Source organism: Meriones unguiculatus, chromosome 4 (genome assembly GCF_030254825.1).
Source record: "Meriones unguiculatus strain TT.TT164.6M chromosome 4, Bangor_MerUng_6.1, whole genome shotgun sequence".
NCBI lineage: Eukaryota > Metazoa > Chordata > Mammalia > Rodentia > Muridae > Meriones > Meriones unguiculatus.
Window position 1 is genome coordinate 105,749,517 of NC_083352.1, and position 16,630 is coordinate 105,766,146.

The 16,630-nt window shown below is 53.1% G+C and overlaps 1 protein-coding gene across 1 annotated transcript; it reads right to left on the reverse strand.

The window, feature by feature from the left end:
• Positions 1–752: 752 nt before the first annotated feature.
• Positions 753–14,975, reverse strand: Npepl1 (aminopeptidase like 1). The gene is made up of 12 exons (XM_021644416.2): positions 14,700–14,975; positions 14,010–14,195; positions 13,477–13,647; positions 11,280–11,369; positions 10,740–10,821; positions 9,027–9,169; positions 4,262–4,339; positions 3,209–3,309; positions 2,784–2,907; positions 2,330–2,506; positions 1,864–1,974; positions 753–1,337 (listed from the first exon to the last, which is right to left on the reverse strand). The coding sequence occupies exons 1-12, from the start codon at positions 14,847–14,849 to the stop codon at positions 1,176–1,178; spliced, it is 1,575 nt and encodes a 524-aa protein (XP_021500091.1). The 5' UTR covers positions 14,850–14,975; the 3' UTR covers positions 753–1,175.
• Positions 14,976–16,630: the final 1,655 nt, after the last annotated feature.

The window sequence follows — 16,630 nt, forward strand, 5'->3', positions numbered from 1 at the left end:
TAAGGCTGAGACCTAGGAGTTGGCTTCTGACTTTTCAGGCCCACCTGGGGCTATGTACACAGTAGGTGATTGATAAATGTTTGCATGGTATCAGACCCAGAAACAAGACACCTTCTTTCCACGCTAGAGAGACCTGGAGTCTTGGGGCGCCTAGGCTGAGGTTGTCAGTGGACTTAGAACATTCCAGTGTGCATAGTCTGCAAACTTGACTCGCCACCCCTTCCAGAAGGTGTAGGATGCCCCCTCCCTACTCCCTGGGGCCTGGCCCTGATCTCTCAGGCGGTCACACAGGGATGTACTGTGTTGAAAGACAAACTGGGGAGTAAACTTATCTTCAGATACTACAAGTCCTGCCTCCTCTGCCATACCGAAAGCCCAGGCGTGGTGTCCAGACCCTGAACTCTGGCTGGGCTCTTGGGACTCACAAGCGCTTTCCAAACCAGGTCCTTTGTGGCCTAGGACTTCTCCAGGAGGAACAGGGAGGTTCATGTTCAGGGCGGAGGAGAGCAAGGTCCACCCCAACATGAATACAGCCTCTAGAAGCCATCCCACAAGTGTGGAGACAGGCCAGAGGACTGCTGTCCTCTGCCCCAGAGCTCATGACTCTGGGCTGTAAAACCGGTTCAACTAGCCATCTCAGGACCAGAAGAAGGAGGTGGAGGGCTGCTGGCTGGAGTAGCTCTGCACTCAGCCTCAGCCAGACTCTGGGCTGGTTGGAAGATAGAGTCAGGAAAAACCAGCAGAGGCAAGGGTATGTTGTGACCACATTTAATACAACTCCAATGACTTGGAGGGGCTGTGAGGCTCTTCCAGCTTCACAGCACAGGGTCACACCTACCCAGGTTGGCTGGACATCCCAGAGAGCCCTGGCTAGAGCAGGGGCCTGGATCAGGAGGTAACTCACCACACAGGTGACCTGAGGTGTTTCTGAAGACCAGGGTGGAGGACAAGGGACAGAGTTTGCAGATGCTGACCTAGGGGATCTGTGGCAACCTTCCCCAGACCCTACCAGACCCCTAAGCTGTCTTCTGAGAAGAGAACAACTCACTCCCATCGCCAGTGGGCACACAAAGGGAAGAGCAAAGGTCATCTGAAGATCTAATCTTTCAGTTGCTATAAATCAGTCAGTGCAAAGTGAGGTAAGGGACCCTGTGTCACCAGGTGGGAAGAGGCCCTCACACGAGCCTGCGTCTCTTGGAGTCACGCCCTATGTTGTCGCCCGCCTGGGCATCTCCCTCACAGTCCAGCGGGGACACCAGGTTCAGCAGCGGGTCCTCAGAGGCACGGCCAAAAAGTGCTAGTAGGAGAGCTACACCAAAGCCTGTGGCTCGCTCACCCTGCAGACAGAAGGTGGAGAGCACAGGCTAAGGAGCACCTCTGCACAGAGGGGCCTCTTCAGGCCTCCAGTATCTCCCTTCTCCACACAGAGCTCCCAGGACACACCCAGACTTCAGGTGTCTTGAGCCTTACTGAAGATGTCCTCACATGTTCAGGGCCAACAGAAGAAACTGGGTAGCGGGCACAGCCTACTTAATAGCTACAGATCAGGGTGGAGATAGTCTGGGCCTCCTATTATGCATAGGCTAGGCTGGCTGGGAGGGCAGCACACAGCAGCTACTCTGTTCCCAGGGATGAGGAGACCAGAGGTCAGGGGCAGCACAGCTGGCTGGAGGCTGGGCCACAGATAATCTGACATATAACACAACCTTTCTGATGAGCTAAGCAGCTCCTCTGAGCCAGAGGAGATCTGTGGGGACAGGACAAGAGGGAGGGAATAGCCCAGCTCATGGGGAGGAAATGATGATGTGTCTGGCAGGCATGGGCCAGCTGCCTGGCCTTGAGGAGCTTCCCTGAGGCACTCACAGCATGTACTGGAGCTGCAATGTCCAGGTGGACCCAGACCCCAGGCCAGTCAAATCCGATGTGTGAAGCAATGAAGAGGCCAGCACAGGAGCTGGGGCTGTTGTCTCGGTCCTGAGGATAAGAGCACATAGGGTGACATACCATTTGCAGCAGGGGAAGGGTCTGGATGGTTCTGTCTAACCCACCCTTCACCTCAGCTATAGCCATAGAGGCATCTGCTGACCCAGAGGCTGAAGAGGGCTCTAACCTGGAACAAGGCATCTTTCTCCCCCTAGGACAAGGGACCTGAAGGGGCAAATGAGTCAGATCCTGGTGCGGGGTCTGTTCACCGGGCATGTTCAGTGAGAGTGTCCTGAACAAAGTGACACCAGACATCTGAGCTGCCCCTGGTGCTCGGGAGCAGAGGTCTTCTTGCTCACACACTCCCCATGGCTATGGTCACTAGTGCAGGCAGCCCCACACCTACCGCCACTGAGTTCTTCATGTCAGCCACAGCTGAGGTGAACTCGCTGAAGTGCAGCTCAGGGCAGTAGACCAGTGGGTGGACCAGGTCCCCGCACTTCTGGCCAGCCTTTACGCAGGCAGCCTCCCACTCGGCGCTGTTGGTGAGTACCGCTGCATGGTACTTCCCTGTGGCAATGCCCTAGGCAAAAGACACAAGGGAAGCAACCAGTACCAGGGAAGACGGCAGAAAAACTCAAAAGGCAGCAGTGGAGCAGCAGGCAGACAGGAAAATATGCCAAGGAAGAGGTGGAAAGGAGGGCCGAGAAAGGAACCATGAGCAAGCATCAGAGCAAGGGTTCTGGTTCAACAGTATGAGATGTGCTGCCTTCCTCCAAAATGACAGCCACTCGCTTTCACCTGCCAAAAGGGGTCAGGCTTATGGGGGCTGCAGTGAAGGGGTCAAGTGTGACGCTCACCTGTGCCCCAGTCAGCGTGGCCATGTCCACAATGATGTCAGCCCCCAGGTCCTTGCAGGCATAGGACACCCCATCTGCCAGCACCAGCCTGCCCTCCGCATCCGTGTTGTTGATTTCTACAGTCCTGGGTGAGGTACAGAGCCCCAGGCAGGAATGCAGTGTTGGGTGACCCCTCTGGTACAGGGGGGCCCAGTCCCCAGTAGCTCCTCTATCTATCTCATGACACATGCCCTCCCCAGGAGTATGAGACACCTCATCCCTTAGGAGGTATCACAGATGAGGGAAGGGACCGAGGGAGAGGGCACTGACATGGAGGGCAGGGTGGAATTCTACCCACCATTAGGATCAGGCTGACCTAGTCTGGCTCTGGGAAGAAGCCACAGGTCTAAACAACAATGCAAGAGATAAGAGAGAGCCAGCCTTACTTTCCTGAATACAGAAGATGAATGTCATCAGGCCTGGTGGCACTGGGCCCCACTGCATTCTCAGCCAAGCAGAACACAGCGTGGAGGTTATCTTTGAAACCCTGAGAGGAGAAGCAGGTGAGAGGTCCCATTATAGACTGGAAGCTTTGGAGAGGATGAAAGAGGGAGAGCCAGTGCCCTCAGACCTGCAGACAGCAGGAGACAGACAGATTGGGGCCCTGAGGAAGTGAAGCTCAGGTCTGAAGGCACAAATTCGGGAAGTCTCTACTAGAAGGGGAAAAGCCCTGCACAGAGTCCAAACCGTACAGCAGATCTCACTACACAGCATCCGAAAACCTTAAATGTGAAGCAATCCTCCTGCCTCAGCCTCCTGATCACCATTCTTACCAAATTACTACTGAGGAATTTGCAGACGGTGACTTCAGTTGCACAGTTCCTCCTGCAGGTAACAATCCCAGGCCCAATGGCAAGAAACAACCTTTCCATCTCTGTATTACTTCATTTTGACCCCTACAGCGTGGCTGTGGGGACTCACAGATCCCATGGGCTGAGTCACCGCCATTGCTCTTTATCCTGTGGCTCTCACTGAGGCACATTCCTTTTCAAGAGGATGGAGGGCCATGTCAGCACCAACTGGACATCTGAATTAACCAGGGGAAGCAGGCTCTCTGTCTGTCTGTCTGTCTGTCTGTTTGTCTCTCTCTCTCTCTCTCTCTCTCTCTCTCTCTGCATATTTCCACAGCAGGGGGCTTTCCTTAAGTGGCTGGCTGTGACCTCCTGGAGGTCCAATACCCTTCATGATCAACAGTGGGTACCCTGCTGAGCATTTCCTTGCCAGCATGTCTTAGATGCAAAGGAACAACAGGACTATGAGACTTCTCCACACACATCCAGCCATGGCTTCCTTCAGAGAAGCTTCAGCAAGCACCCTAAACAAGGTCTTCTTACCAAACAACCCCTGATAAGCCCCTGCCACTGCCAGGGGAGTGGAGTCCTGGAGGGAGGAGGGTCAAGCAGAGTCTGAAGGAGAAAAGGCAGAACTCGTGCCCTCACCTGCTTGATGGCAGCTCTGAAGGCTCCCAGGATGGCTGCAGCACCCCCACAGTCTCGCTTCATCCCTGGCATAGTGGTCTGTAGTGACACAAAACAGAGGGTATAAGCCACATGAACACAGAGAGCGGAGCCTCCAATGTTCCACCCTGCATGGCACACCAGGGCCCTGACTCCCACAGGGCTACCTGAGTACCCCTACAATTCATGAAACTGACTAGCCAAAGACGGTGTTCTACCAAAGCAAGAGGAAGTAATGTTCAGAAATGGTGGTGATGTACCTTTTCTCTATACAGAGTTTGGGGGCAATGGAGCAATAGATAATATGATGGAGGCCAACAAGCTACCAGTGGCCAGACTCACCATGACTGGGTTTTCCCACAGAGCCCCGGACACCATGCCAGCTTGGGAGTGTATACTCAGGCCTCTACCCTCTTTACTACCCAAACTCCATAGAAATCGAGGCTATTGTGGGGTCACCCAGGCAGCACCTCAAGAGGCTTGGCCAGGCAACTGAGTGGCAATCAGACCTATTGGTTCTTCCTCAGATATAGGACCCTAGAGGTGATGTTTTTGCCAATAAGCCATTTTGCTTGTGTTCTACACTCACAAGTTCCTGTGGTCTACTCTGAGGAGGGAAAGACACAGTAACCCTAGGCCCATGCTATCCCATCCTCCCTGAAACACTAGCTGGCAGCCAACCTGTGTGTGGCTCTCTCTGGTTTCTACGATTGAGTCCAACTACAGTCAGACACACAGTCTGCTGATTCCCTCACCTTTGGTTTCTCCAACTCCAGCCACAGCGAGGCTACAGCCTCCATAGCGTCCTGTTCAATTCTGCAAGAAGGAGCCCTGTACCCAAGCCTTTCCGAAGCTTTGACTTCTTTCCAGCCCCTGTCACAGATGCTCATACCATCCTGGTCCGTCTTCCATCTACTCCTACAGAGACCGCTTGAAGCCTCTTTCACTGGTCTTTCCTTGCCCACCCCTGTAATTTTTTTTTTTTTATTTATTTCATTTATTTTTTTTCTGGGGAGGCCCAGCTCTGTGTCTGTCCCTCTCCCTACCCAGCAGTTCCTATCTGACTGCACAGAGCGTGCCTGGGCCATCCCTTACGCCACTGCCATCCAGCTATCAGCAGGGGGCATCTCTGCCCTACCACATTCAGCTGAAGACCCCTGCCACCAATGTAAATGTCATCTCCTGTGAACTACTTATGTTGGAACACATTTACGTTATATAGGCTTCCAAACTGCCAAATGGACAGGCTTATATTTTAAATAACAACAGGTCCTCAGAAATACAAATTCTGGCATGAAATGTACAGTGATTTTTGGAGTCCCTGTTGTATCACGAGCTTGAATTTTAGCTCAAAGTATTTTTGAACATAGACAGGGCCGCTTTTATAGTTATGTCAGGTGAAAACAATCCATCTTGAATACTGAAAAGAAGCCGTGTTTCTGACCTAGCCAGAGAGAAAGCACAGGCCTGCTGACATGAAGAAACGGGGCCCCAGACCCAGCAGCAAACATTTCAAAATGACCCACCCAGGAAATGTCTGTGACAGCTGTTCATGGAACACAGTGTGTCCTTGCACAGGTGTCACCTCCCAAGCAAACTGCCAAGCTCAGCTGCTTACGTGAGGCCTCCTGACTCCCCTGTGTTACAAAGGAAAAGGTTCTCAATGCTGAGGTACCATCTGCCCTTGTCACGCTGACACATGCACAGAAGCCACAGGTAGTGAAAGTGTCAGGGCCCTGGTCTATTGGAGAATACGGTCTCACAGTGAACTAGGTCACTGGCTTCCTGTTCATATACTCCAGGAAAATCAAGTCAGGATGACCTCACTTGAAAAAGCCCCTCCATGAAGCAGTAATGTTAAGTTTGATAATTTTAAGTTTAAAAACTCTCCTAGGGCTGGAGAGAGGCTGAGAACACTTTCTGAGCGGACTGAGTTCAGTTCCCAGTGCTGTCTCACAAAACACACACACAAAAAAAATAAAAAATAACAATAATATTTAATAATAATAATAATATTTAAAATAATACTTAAAAGTAATAATAATTTTTAAAAAGATAAGAATCTCACTGGAGTGCGAGTCACTGTCCTTATTCCATGGCGACACACCTCTGCTGCCTCTTCCAGGTCAGTCGGAGCACAGGGCAGTCATGAGAGTGACAGGCCCAGGCAGCCACTGCCTGAGGCAGCAGCAAGAGACAGTTCCCATCTAAGGCATCTGACACAGTAACAAGAGCGCAGGCCTCACTGGGACAGCACAGGGCAGCACTCATCACAGGCTAACGAGCTCGCCGGGACAAGGCGAAACTTCAAGAAACTTGTGTATGTCATCTGACAGCCTCCCCACGCTCAAGGACTTCTCTGATGAGCTAACGGTGACATAAAAGACTGTGAAGTTTCTGGTGTCAGAAAGGTAAACCAAATGCACTGCTCATGCATAGCCCTGTGTGCTGACAGCCTCCAAAAGATCCACCCACCATGTACAAAACAGACATCTGACACTCTAGACAGCTCACTTACTGCTCTGGGATCCATGTCAGAATAATCATTCAAACACCACATCTGGAGCTTGGGTAGAATATCAAAGAATGGTTACGGGGCACGACTCCTTCCTGTTGTCATTCTGAAACGTGTGGGGCCAGACTGTCTAGATGCACCCCAGGGAGAAGATGTGGCCCAGGCTCTCAGCACAGGCGGCACAGTATCTCTTCTGATAAGCTCTCTCGAAGGAGAGATTGATAAATGTACAATGCCACACTTGGAACTGTTTCTCATTGTGAAAATTACATTATCTTCATGAAGCTTTACTATTCATGGTGCACTGTCTTCAAATGGATCCCAGTTTTAATTCTAATCTCCTACACAGGACCCACCAGGCAATAATCAGCATTACCACCCAAACTCACTTAGGATCGGTACTTTGAGAGAGGGCTGAGAGGGCAGGGAGACCGTCTGAGGCCTCCCAGGACCTGCTGCTCCACCAAGGCTGAGCTGCCACCCAACTCTCTGCGAGCAGAGCTGAGATGGGCTGCACAAAACCAGCAGCTTTGCTGGTGCCAGCCAGCTCACTCGCCGAGAGGTCCATACTGTTGGTTCGCTCTTGAGGTACCACGTGTGCCACCCTCCTTGCTAGGCTGGGTTTTATGTCCGGCCCTAGAGTGGAGCTGTGGAAGCGCCTGCACGTTAGCTCCTGAAACCTCACTGTCTTGCCCTGCCTGGTACTCAGTAAGACTCAGAAAGTGCCCTGGTTCACCCTGAAGTGGGGTGAGATGTTCTCAAGGGTATGGGGCAAGAGGGTTGGTTAAGAAGAACCAGCATGCCCAATGTGGTCATCGCGTCTACTACATGTTTGCAAGTCAGTTTGAGCACAGGAGGACTAGCTGTCAAGTTCTAGAAGGATGGCTTGGAGCCCTGTGCTCTGGCTGCATTTTCAGTCCTCTGGAGTCCCTGGCTTCTTTGAAACTGTACAGCAGAGGCTGAGTGGGAGGACCTCTGGCTCACTGCTCCTCCTGAGTGACAGGAGTTACAGCTTTTATCACAGGGATCTGGTCTGGAAAGCCACGATCCATGCTCTGACTCATCAACATGACCACATCAAGGATAAGCTGGGCTCTGCCTCCCACACAAGGTAAGAGCAAAAGGGCAGCGCTCAGGCCTGGTATGCTAGATGCCAGGGACGTGGCCTGCGTGGGATTTTTCAGCAGCAATAAAGCAGCTATCCTGCTTCTATATGACGGTGGAAACCAAACATTCCTCCCCCAAACCTTCAGTTCCTTGAAGTTTAAACAACTGCTGTAGTTACTATTGCTTTACCCATATCAACAAGGTCGTCTCCACTCAGTGGACTATGGCTTTATGATTTAAACACCCTCTTCTTTGTGGGTGGAGTAAAAAGGCCACTGACCCTGGTAGGCAGGCTCCGCTGATGCTTTGCAAATGCTACAAAGGGCAAGGCTGCTGGGGTAGCTGCAGAGGGGGCCATCTATGCTCCGGGTACAGCATGGAGCCCCAGGGAAAGGACAGCGTGACCAGCCCCAACACCTACTATTCTTTTGTTCTCTGTAAACCTTTGTTCGTGGTGTTAGAGACATTTTGATGCACACATAGGTGATGGCTGTGGGTCTCAGAGACTTCAGAGATGGCCAGCATTGCAAGTTCTACAATGTGAGCTTGGATTTTTTTTTTCTTTTTTTCCCAGAAACCTCTGGCATCATTTTTCTGGGGTGACAGAAACCCCCAGCGTTACAGGAACAGTGGTCTGGGGTTCCGAGTAGGGCAGACGAACAACCCTGGTTCCCCTGTGTGTCCAACACATGTGCAGAAGGTTGGATAAAGTCAGATTCATAGGATGAGGAACCCAGATAAACATCCTGGATGCTGTAGTCCATTAGCAATTAGCAGAGCCTAAGATGAACGATGCTTTGTGAGTCTTTTCCATATTAAAATACATTAATGCTATCTGAAGTGTTAATATGCTGCTGCTCTCTTTATTTGGATGGGAATATTTTTCTTTTCAAAAAATTTCAGCTGGCAAGATAATATGTGTGGAATTCAATAAAAGAGAATGTTTGCTATTGGGTTTATTTTTAAAGTTGTATTATTAGTTCCATTTCCTGAGTAGTCCTGGAAATAATTGTGTTGGATAGAAGAGGAGGGATTTTAAATAAAACAGTCGCCCACTCCTGATACTAAATGCACCAGATACTCAAACTTGCCAGTCTGAATTGTACCCCAAAATCCACATCTCACCTTCCCTTTGATGCTGAGGCCACCAGTGTCATAGACGATGCCCTTTCCCACCCAGGCAATGGTCTGTGTGGCCCCATCAGGGGTGTGACTGAGGACGGCCAGAGCAGGTGGGTGGAGGGCAGCTTTGCCAACGCCATAGATTCCTGTGTAGAGAAAAAGAAGAGGCTGAGGAGAAGGGTCCACCAGTAGGGACTTCCACACACCCTGTAGACTCCGGTGCTGGCGCCATACTTCTTCTGCAGAGCAACCCTGAATGAATCTCCCTTCCCCCTCCTGCTTGGATCCAGTGTGGAATGGTAGAGTACGGATCTGTTCTAACATCTAAGACTGCAAAATATTGTTAGGCCAGAAAACTCGCTGAGGGAAATATATATGTATGTATATACACTTGTATGTATGTATTATATCATGACCAGGAGGAAAAGAACAGGACTATAGAGTGAAATGATTCTCATATGATGCTTCAAGGTTTCTGCCGCCCACATTGGTGCCCTACTCTGAGCTCTGAGCCTTCCTCCTCCAGCTTTTGCACCAATACTTCCCTTCATCCCTCTTTGCTTCAATACTCCGTCTTCCCAAAAAAAAAAAAGAAGGCCTGCTTGAGCACAGAGGCTATGTCTCAAGGTGCCCACCCAAACACTAGCCACCATGAGGAAAGCAAAAAAAAAATGGCTGACAAACTCCTAGTCCTCCTACCTACTGCCACCTCCTCAGAGAAACTTCCCAACATTAACTCAATGTGTCACTGATTAACGTGGGGGCTGGCACAGCTATGGCAGCTGGCCCCAGGAACACTGACAGGCACTCCCATCCTGCCACCCTCTTTCCCTTAGTTGGGGTGGCCGTAGGGTCTCCTCTGTAACAAGGCTCAGCAGAAGTGACAAGGCCTCCTGAAGACTAGGTGAACATCCTGCTTGCTCATGCTTCCCAACTTTGTCCCCAGGCACCTTGCTCTCAGGTAGACATTGCCCGTTGGAGAGGACCCCAATGAGGAGACAGTCTGACCAGCAGTGCCTCCCCAGCCCCAAGGCCAGGCAGCAGCCAGCAAGAGCTTCTTCCTGGGGTCTTCACATTGCTACGGCAGGAGAAAACAAAGTCGGCAGAGGGACGTGACCAAGGGTATTGCTCCTGAGCCCAGGTCCTTGGAAGGAACTTGTTTCAAAGTCACTGACAACTGTGACAGTGACTTTTGCCTGCTCAGTCTAAAAGCACCTCAAGATAGCCCAGCTTCCCCTCAAGTTTCTAGGTATGAGAGATCAGGGAAGGAGGGAGCTTTCAGAGAGACTTGTAGCCCAAGATAGCCCCCATTACATGACTGTCACAGGAAATATGTTCTATGTGGAGAACACTGTTCACTGGGACGCCAAAAATGGCCATGAACTCATGTATTCGAGGAAAAGAAAGCTCCACTGAGCTGGCTCTGAACAGGGGTGTGTGTGGAAGGCAGGAGAAGATGGAAGATGAGAGGACATGGGTCTAGTAGCTCCCAGGATCAGCCTCAGAACCTGGAAGGCTGCCCCTACCTCCCCCAGGGATGCACTGCCTCCCAGGCTCTAGTCGTGGGCTGGACCCAGGCTGATTCAATTCCCTTCAGGTTCCCAGCAGGATGAAACTGGGGACCCTGTGCCAAATGGCCCCATTGCTAAACCTACCCCTCAGGTTCCCACAGCCTCCCTTGGAGGGTGAGGGCTGTGGGAGGGCAGCTCTACGCACCTCCAAATCCTTTGGTCTTCAGCTGTTCATCCCGGATGATGGTGGGGGTGATCCCCAGCTCCTTTCCAACTTGGCTAATCTCCTGGACACATTCATGGAAAAAACAACAGCAGGAGATACGTGAAGAAGGCTGGACTCAAGAAGAGGCTGGGCTTCACGCCAAAGATGAGTCTATCCATGGGTGGGTGGTGGGAAAAGGAACCACCTTGGAGGCCAGTGGCTGTGCCTCTTATGATTAACCCGGGGGAAGGGAGAGGAAGGCTGGCCCAGCACACTCAGCTTCCTGCAGCTGGTGGTCTTGGTCCTACAGAGGTCCTCAGTGAGGTCCCATCCTACCCATGCCCTCAGCCGAGGATGCTGGCTTTCTGGGGGCAAGGCGGACTGTTGGTATAATGCTCTTTTAGAATTTGATGAAAAGTTTTGGGATTTCCAGGCCACAGTAGGCACAGACAACCTTAAGGCTTCCTTGCCCTCTCCCTGTGATCTAGTGACCGTCTCACTCCAGTCTGGCCCCTCTTCTAGCAGGATAAGGCCACAAACCTCAAGGAAGATGTCTGTGTTCATCTCATTGCATGGTGTGTCCACGATGCGGGCAGCTAGCCGCACACCTTCTGTGGCATTGGTTAAACACTAGGAGAAAAGAAAAAGTTCATCACTGGGGCCATGGGTAGGGTGGGAAGGGATGTCCTCTTCCAAGCCAGCTCCCCATCAGAAACATAATACTCTACGGGAATGCTTTGGGCTATGGAAGGAAGGCATGGAAGGAGGAGGTAGGAGCAGAAGCTTTGGGGATCCCATTACACACCACCCTGGGATATTGAGAAGATGCTTTCCATGACACCCCTGGAGGCAGAGGTCTACTACCCTTGTCTTCCTTGTCACTGAATGCCCTCCTGGGCCATGGCTATGAAAGGAATAGGACCAAGTTCTGCGGTAGAGAATACATGAGTCTCAAAGGACCCAGGAGAGGACAGGAACTTGTGACCACAGACCCTACCAGACACCTAGCCACATGCCAAAAACAACCCAGAAACAGCCCAATAGTGTCTGTCGATGCTAGGTGTATCCAGAGGAGGGTGGTCCCGTGCCTCCTCAGAGCCAGCCCAGCTCTAGACCCCTACCTGCCCACCTTTCTCTGCCATAGGGCCTTCCTCCTAGCTGACTTGAGTATCCCTCTACCTCCATCTAATCCCATCATATACCCAAAACCTCAGAAGCCAGGGATAGCTGGCGACGTCAGTGCCTCTGTGCTGGCCGCAAGAAACAGATATTAAGGGGCGTGCGGGGGCGCAGGGCAGCAGCTTGAAGTTCATCATCACCTCCCCCAGACTTGTATGTCAGGAGGGCAGGCACAGGTCGATTCTGCCAGCCGGCCACCGCCCCCGCTGTCTGATCATCACAAGAGCCACTGCCTGTCCCAGGTAATTAAACCTCGAAGGCTCCGAGTGGAGACCTGGGAGCTGACAGCTCAAATATGAGCTGTGCTTCTGAGGCCCCTGCCACCTGACAACAGTCAGTGGCCTGCGTGGGATGTGTGTTGGGCCGAGAGGACTGGCCTCAAGGGAGGTAGCTGTAATCCTGCAGACCCTCCACAGGCACGGAGTTGAGTGAGGGAAGAGAATATGAGCCTTTCTTCCCACCTGACAAGAGAGACAACATCCATTCCCTTCTGTGCCCGTTTGTGTAAGGCCTGCTACATGTCAGACATCGTGACAGACCCTCAGATGACTGGGAGCAGTGTCAGTAGAGACAAGGATGAAGCAACTAGTTAAAGTCTACAGGACCTGGGGCTCTAGGAAAGAGGGTCTTGGGGGTGCCCGGGTGAGGAAAAAGGAGGAGGTAGCACTGCACCACAGAGTGCCCAGACATGAGCACACCTGGCTAGTTGAGGGATGCAGGGAGTCCGCTGTGGGAGGGTAGAAGGCTGGGCAGAAGGGTCGAGAGTGTCCGAGGCTAGCAGGCTGCGGGAAGAAGGCTGGGATCTGGTAGGAAGTGAACCTGAAGCTCAGAGGGACTCCCTATAGACAGGGACAGACATGGCCGGACTTCAGTGTCGATTGCCAGATGAAGTCCACAGGTAGCTGAAACCTACCAGAGTGGTGGCACTGTGGCCAGAGAAGCCAGGAAGAGAAAGCAAGAGGCTGAAGGCTAGTCGGGTCAAAGGGCATGCTTCAAGGAGAAGTGGCTACATTGTGGCCTTCGGAAACAAAGAAGGCGCCAAAACCAGGCTTGGATGTGTTAGTTGAGAAAGGGGGTTAAAAGAAGCAAAGCAACTAGACTGTTTTCAAGAACACAGAGAGCTGAGGTGGGGGCCTGCTTGCTTTTTCACTTTATCAGGGAGACAGAGGACAGAGGCCCCAAGGAGGGGGCTTGCTTAGGGCTCAAGTGACAGCACTTCTGAGACCAAAGTGGACGGACAAGCTGGTCTCTGGGTGTTGGGTGGAGTGAGGTCAAAGCAATGGGGTTGGGGACAGGGAAGGCAGCCTCACTCAGGTGCCTCCCTTGACAGACAGGCTGGCAACGGTTTCCAGCCTGCAAGGGTTTCCTCTGAGGCTTCAGCGACACAACACACTTAAAAGTGCTACCCACCCAAGGGTACAACAGTGCAGAATAAAATCACAACTGTACCAGGCACAAAGCAGGCACTCAACAAACTCTAATGGAACAAACGGGGACCTGAAAACACAACACAAAAGACCCTCCTGGAGGGGGCCCGCTGCTCTTTCCAGACACCCACTTGCAAGGTGGACATTTCCACGGGGCCATTGTCCTGTCCCACCAGGAAGAACTCCACCACGACCGTCCTCTTCTCCGTGTGCCGGGATGCCCCTGAGCGGTGTGTGAAGAGTGGGAAGGCTCGCGCCAGGGCACAGGCAGAGGCAAAAACCTCAGGCTGTTCACAAACCATCTGTAGTGAGAGAGAAACAGGATGGAACTGAGGCTACAAAGGGATGCCCCGAGGTCCGTCCCAACACCAGCCCTACAGCGGACAAATCGAGAGAGTTCCGTGCCCCACAGTAACCTGAGGCTGCGTGAGAAATATGTCTGCCACCAGATGTTGTCCGCTCTTTCCCAGACAGACGAGCAGGGCACAGACATAAGCCCAGGCCTCAATAAATCTAAGCTGGCATCTCTGATTTGTCACGCAAACTGATCTGGCGTAAATCACTCGGTGGTTGAAGAGTTAGAACGGGAGGTCACACGGGACAGCAAGCTCTGCTTGAGGTGGGCCATGGGCTCTCTGGGTACACTGAACGGCCTAGCACTCACCAGGATGCACCGGTGGGTTCCAGGAGGCAGGCAGGTTCTCACAAGCCTGGTGATGAAGTGGGCGGCAGAAGGGCTGTTATGCCGGCTCACTCTGGAAGGCAGTGCTGCCACTGCGGCGCAGTTCAGGTAGAGGGGACAGCTGTCCGTGGGGTTGGGGTTGAGCGTGGCCAGAGCTGCCTGCCAGAGCTAGATTAGAAAGGAGACATGAGACAGGCCCGGCTTCAAAACGTGTGTTGTGTGTCGGGAGATGCCTTGATGGCCACACCTGCTAGTCTAAGACTTCCCAAGCACCACCAGGCAAGCTGTGTGTCTCTCTGGCACCCTTCCACCCTCGTGGGACTGCGCCTCGGGCTGGCAAGGCCTGTCTGGGGACCCTCTGCTTCAAACATTTGGAAGCCCGGCTCCTGGGCCTTGGCCAATTTCCATGGAATCGGGTCTCAAGGCCAGAGACCACGCGGGAAGCTGCCATTGGGCTCTCTGGAAGGCCAGGCCCGGCGGTGCGGGTGCAGGTGGCTGGGCCCAGGCAGGCCGGCGACACAGGCCAGGCCTCGCTGCAGCCAGGGCCTCCGGGACAGAAGACCAGGCCTGTCGCCGGCTAGCGCCCTGGGCCCGGCGGGGCGCGCGGGCGAGGCGGAGCCTGTGTCCCAAGGCCTGGGCTTGGCGGGTGCATGGCGGCCGCGGCCCGCTCACCTCCTCGGTGACCCGGGGCTGCAGCTTCCCACGGATGTGGCTCCAGGGCACGCGGTGCAGGTGTTGCAGCTGGCCCAGCAGCAGCAGAGGCCGGCTCTGGGGGTCCGCGTCCCCGGCGCTCGCCTGGAACTGCAACCCCACGCTCGCCATCTTCGCCCCGGCGCCCCCGGCCGGGTCGCCCAGCACCCTGCGCCCTGCTCCGGCGGGGCTCGGCGCCGCCCCGGCCCGCCCGGCCTCGCCGCCCCGCCTTCCCCGCCGCCGCCGGGCCGCGCCGCCCTGCAGGGCCCACCCGGGGCGCGAGGGGGCGCCGGCGGAGGCGGGGCGCGGGCCGCACTGCGCCTTCCGGGCCACCGTTGGGGGCGAGTGGCGCGCGAGTCCCTGGAACTGCTCCAGCTCAGGCTCCTACCCAGGCCCGCTTCCAGTAGTTAGCCGGATACGATGAAGCCCCATTTGCGAGGGGCTGCCGCGGCTACTGGGTCGGACAGTTGGGCATTCCTGATCCCCTCTTATTCAGCGTAGGCCGTCTCCTCGGCCAAACACTTGCCAGAAAGGTCACTATGCAGCCACTGGAGCAAGCTGCCCCTGCAGCGGGCACTTTGTCACCTGTGTTGGGGAGGAAAAGCTTAGTGTGGGGGAGGTTATAGGAAGTCATTTGAAAGAAGCCAGAGGCTACCCCTGCCCAGGTTTTGACAGCGTCATGCCTCAGGCTGGCACCCCTGAGTGACGTCCAGTCTTATAAGTCACTCTTAATCTGAATTTCTTCTATATCATTAGACTTTAAAATTAGCAAAGCAAGATGGCTCAGCGGGAAAAGGCGCATCATTGCAGAGCTTGAGGACCAGGGTTCTAGCCCTGGATCTTGAAGGAGCAAACCAACCTCCATAAGGTATCTTCCATTGAAGAGGCACTCACTCACACCCCCGTAACCACCCTTCCTACGGAGAGAGAGAAGTAAAAAATGCGTAGCAAAGCCAGTTTCATAGCATTGCATTCTATACCTCTGACCCCGCAGGAACCAGCAAGCCATCCATGACACCCACTCCCTCACCTCTGCGGTAGCAACACCTAGGCCAGAGCAGGCCAGTATGGAAGGGGCATCACAAACTAGGAGTTGAATGAGCAGAGGGAATTCCTTTGAAACACGGGCTCCCCTGACACAGAAGTCAACGCTAATCGGACCTTATTTTCTTGAAAAGGAGTTTTTACAGCAACTGAATGTTTTCACACATTTGTAAAGGGTACTAAGTGTTCCTCAAAGATCTATTCTGATTTTCTGGTGTTTGCAAATACAGTGCGAGGCACACGGCGCTCAGGAGGCGGCCAAGACAACGTGCAATCTTCCTAGAGGATGGCAGGTTCAGGCGGATCCCGATGGGTGAAATAGGACTTCCAGAGGCCAGTGCTCAGCAGGATGTTCCCTGCAGGAATGACTCAGGGAGGTGGGGGTGGGGTGGTGGACATGATGACAGAGAGTGCAGCCTAGGTAAAGAGCAGGAGCTGGTGCTGGAGGTGGGCAGGGAATCTGCGCCAAGAGATTCAAGAAGCATTTCAGAGGGCTTGGGGGTAAAGTATTGGCCATACAGGCTTGAGGGTCTGAGTTTGAATCCTGGGCACTCTTGTAATGGGGGAGGCAGGGACAGGAGGATGCTGGGGTTCACTGACCAGCCAGTCTTACACAGCTGGTTAACTTCAGGTTCAGTGAGAGACGCTGCCTCAAAAAACAAGGTGGGGCCTTTCAGATGGCTTCACGGACAAAAGCTGTTGCCAAGCCCGAGTTCAACTCCCAGTTCCCTCATAAGAAGGAGCAGACCAACTCTGTTAGGTAGTTCTTTGGCTCCCCGTTAGCACTGTGTCGCATCCAAGCATACACACAAACTATATATATACATATATATATACATATATATATGTATATATATATATATGTAACT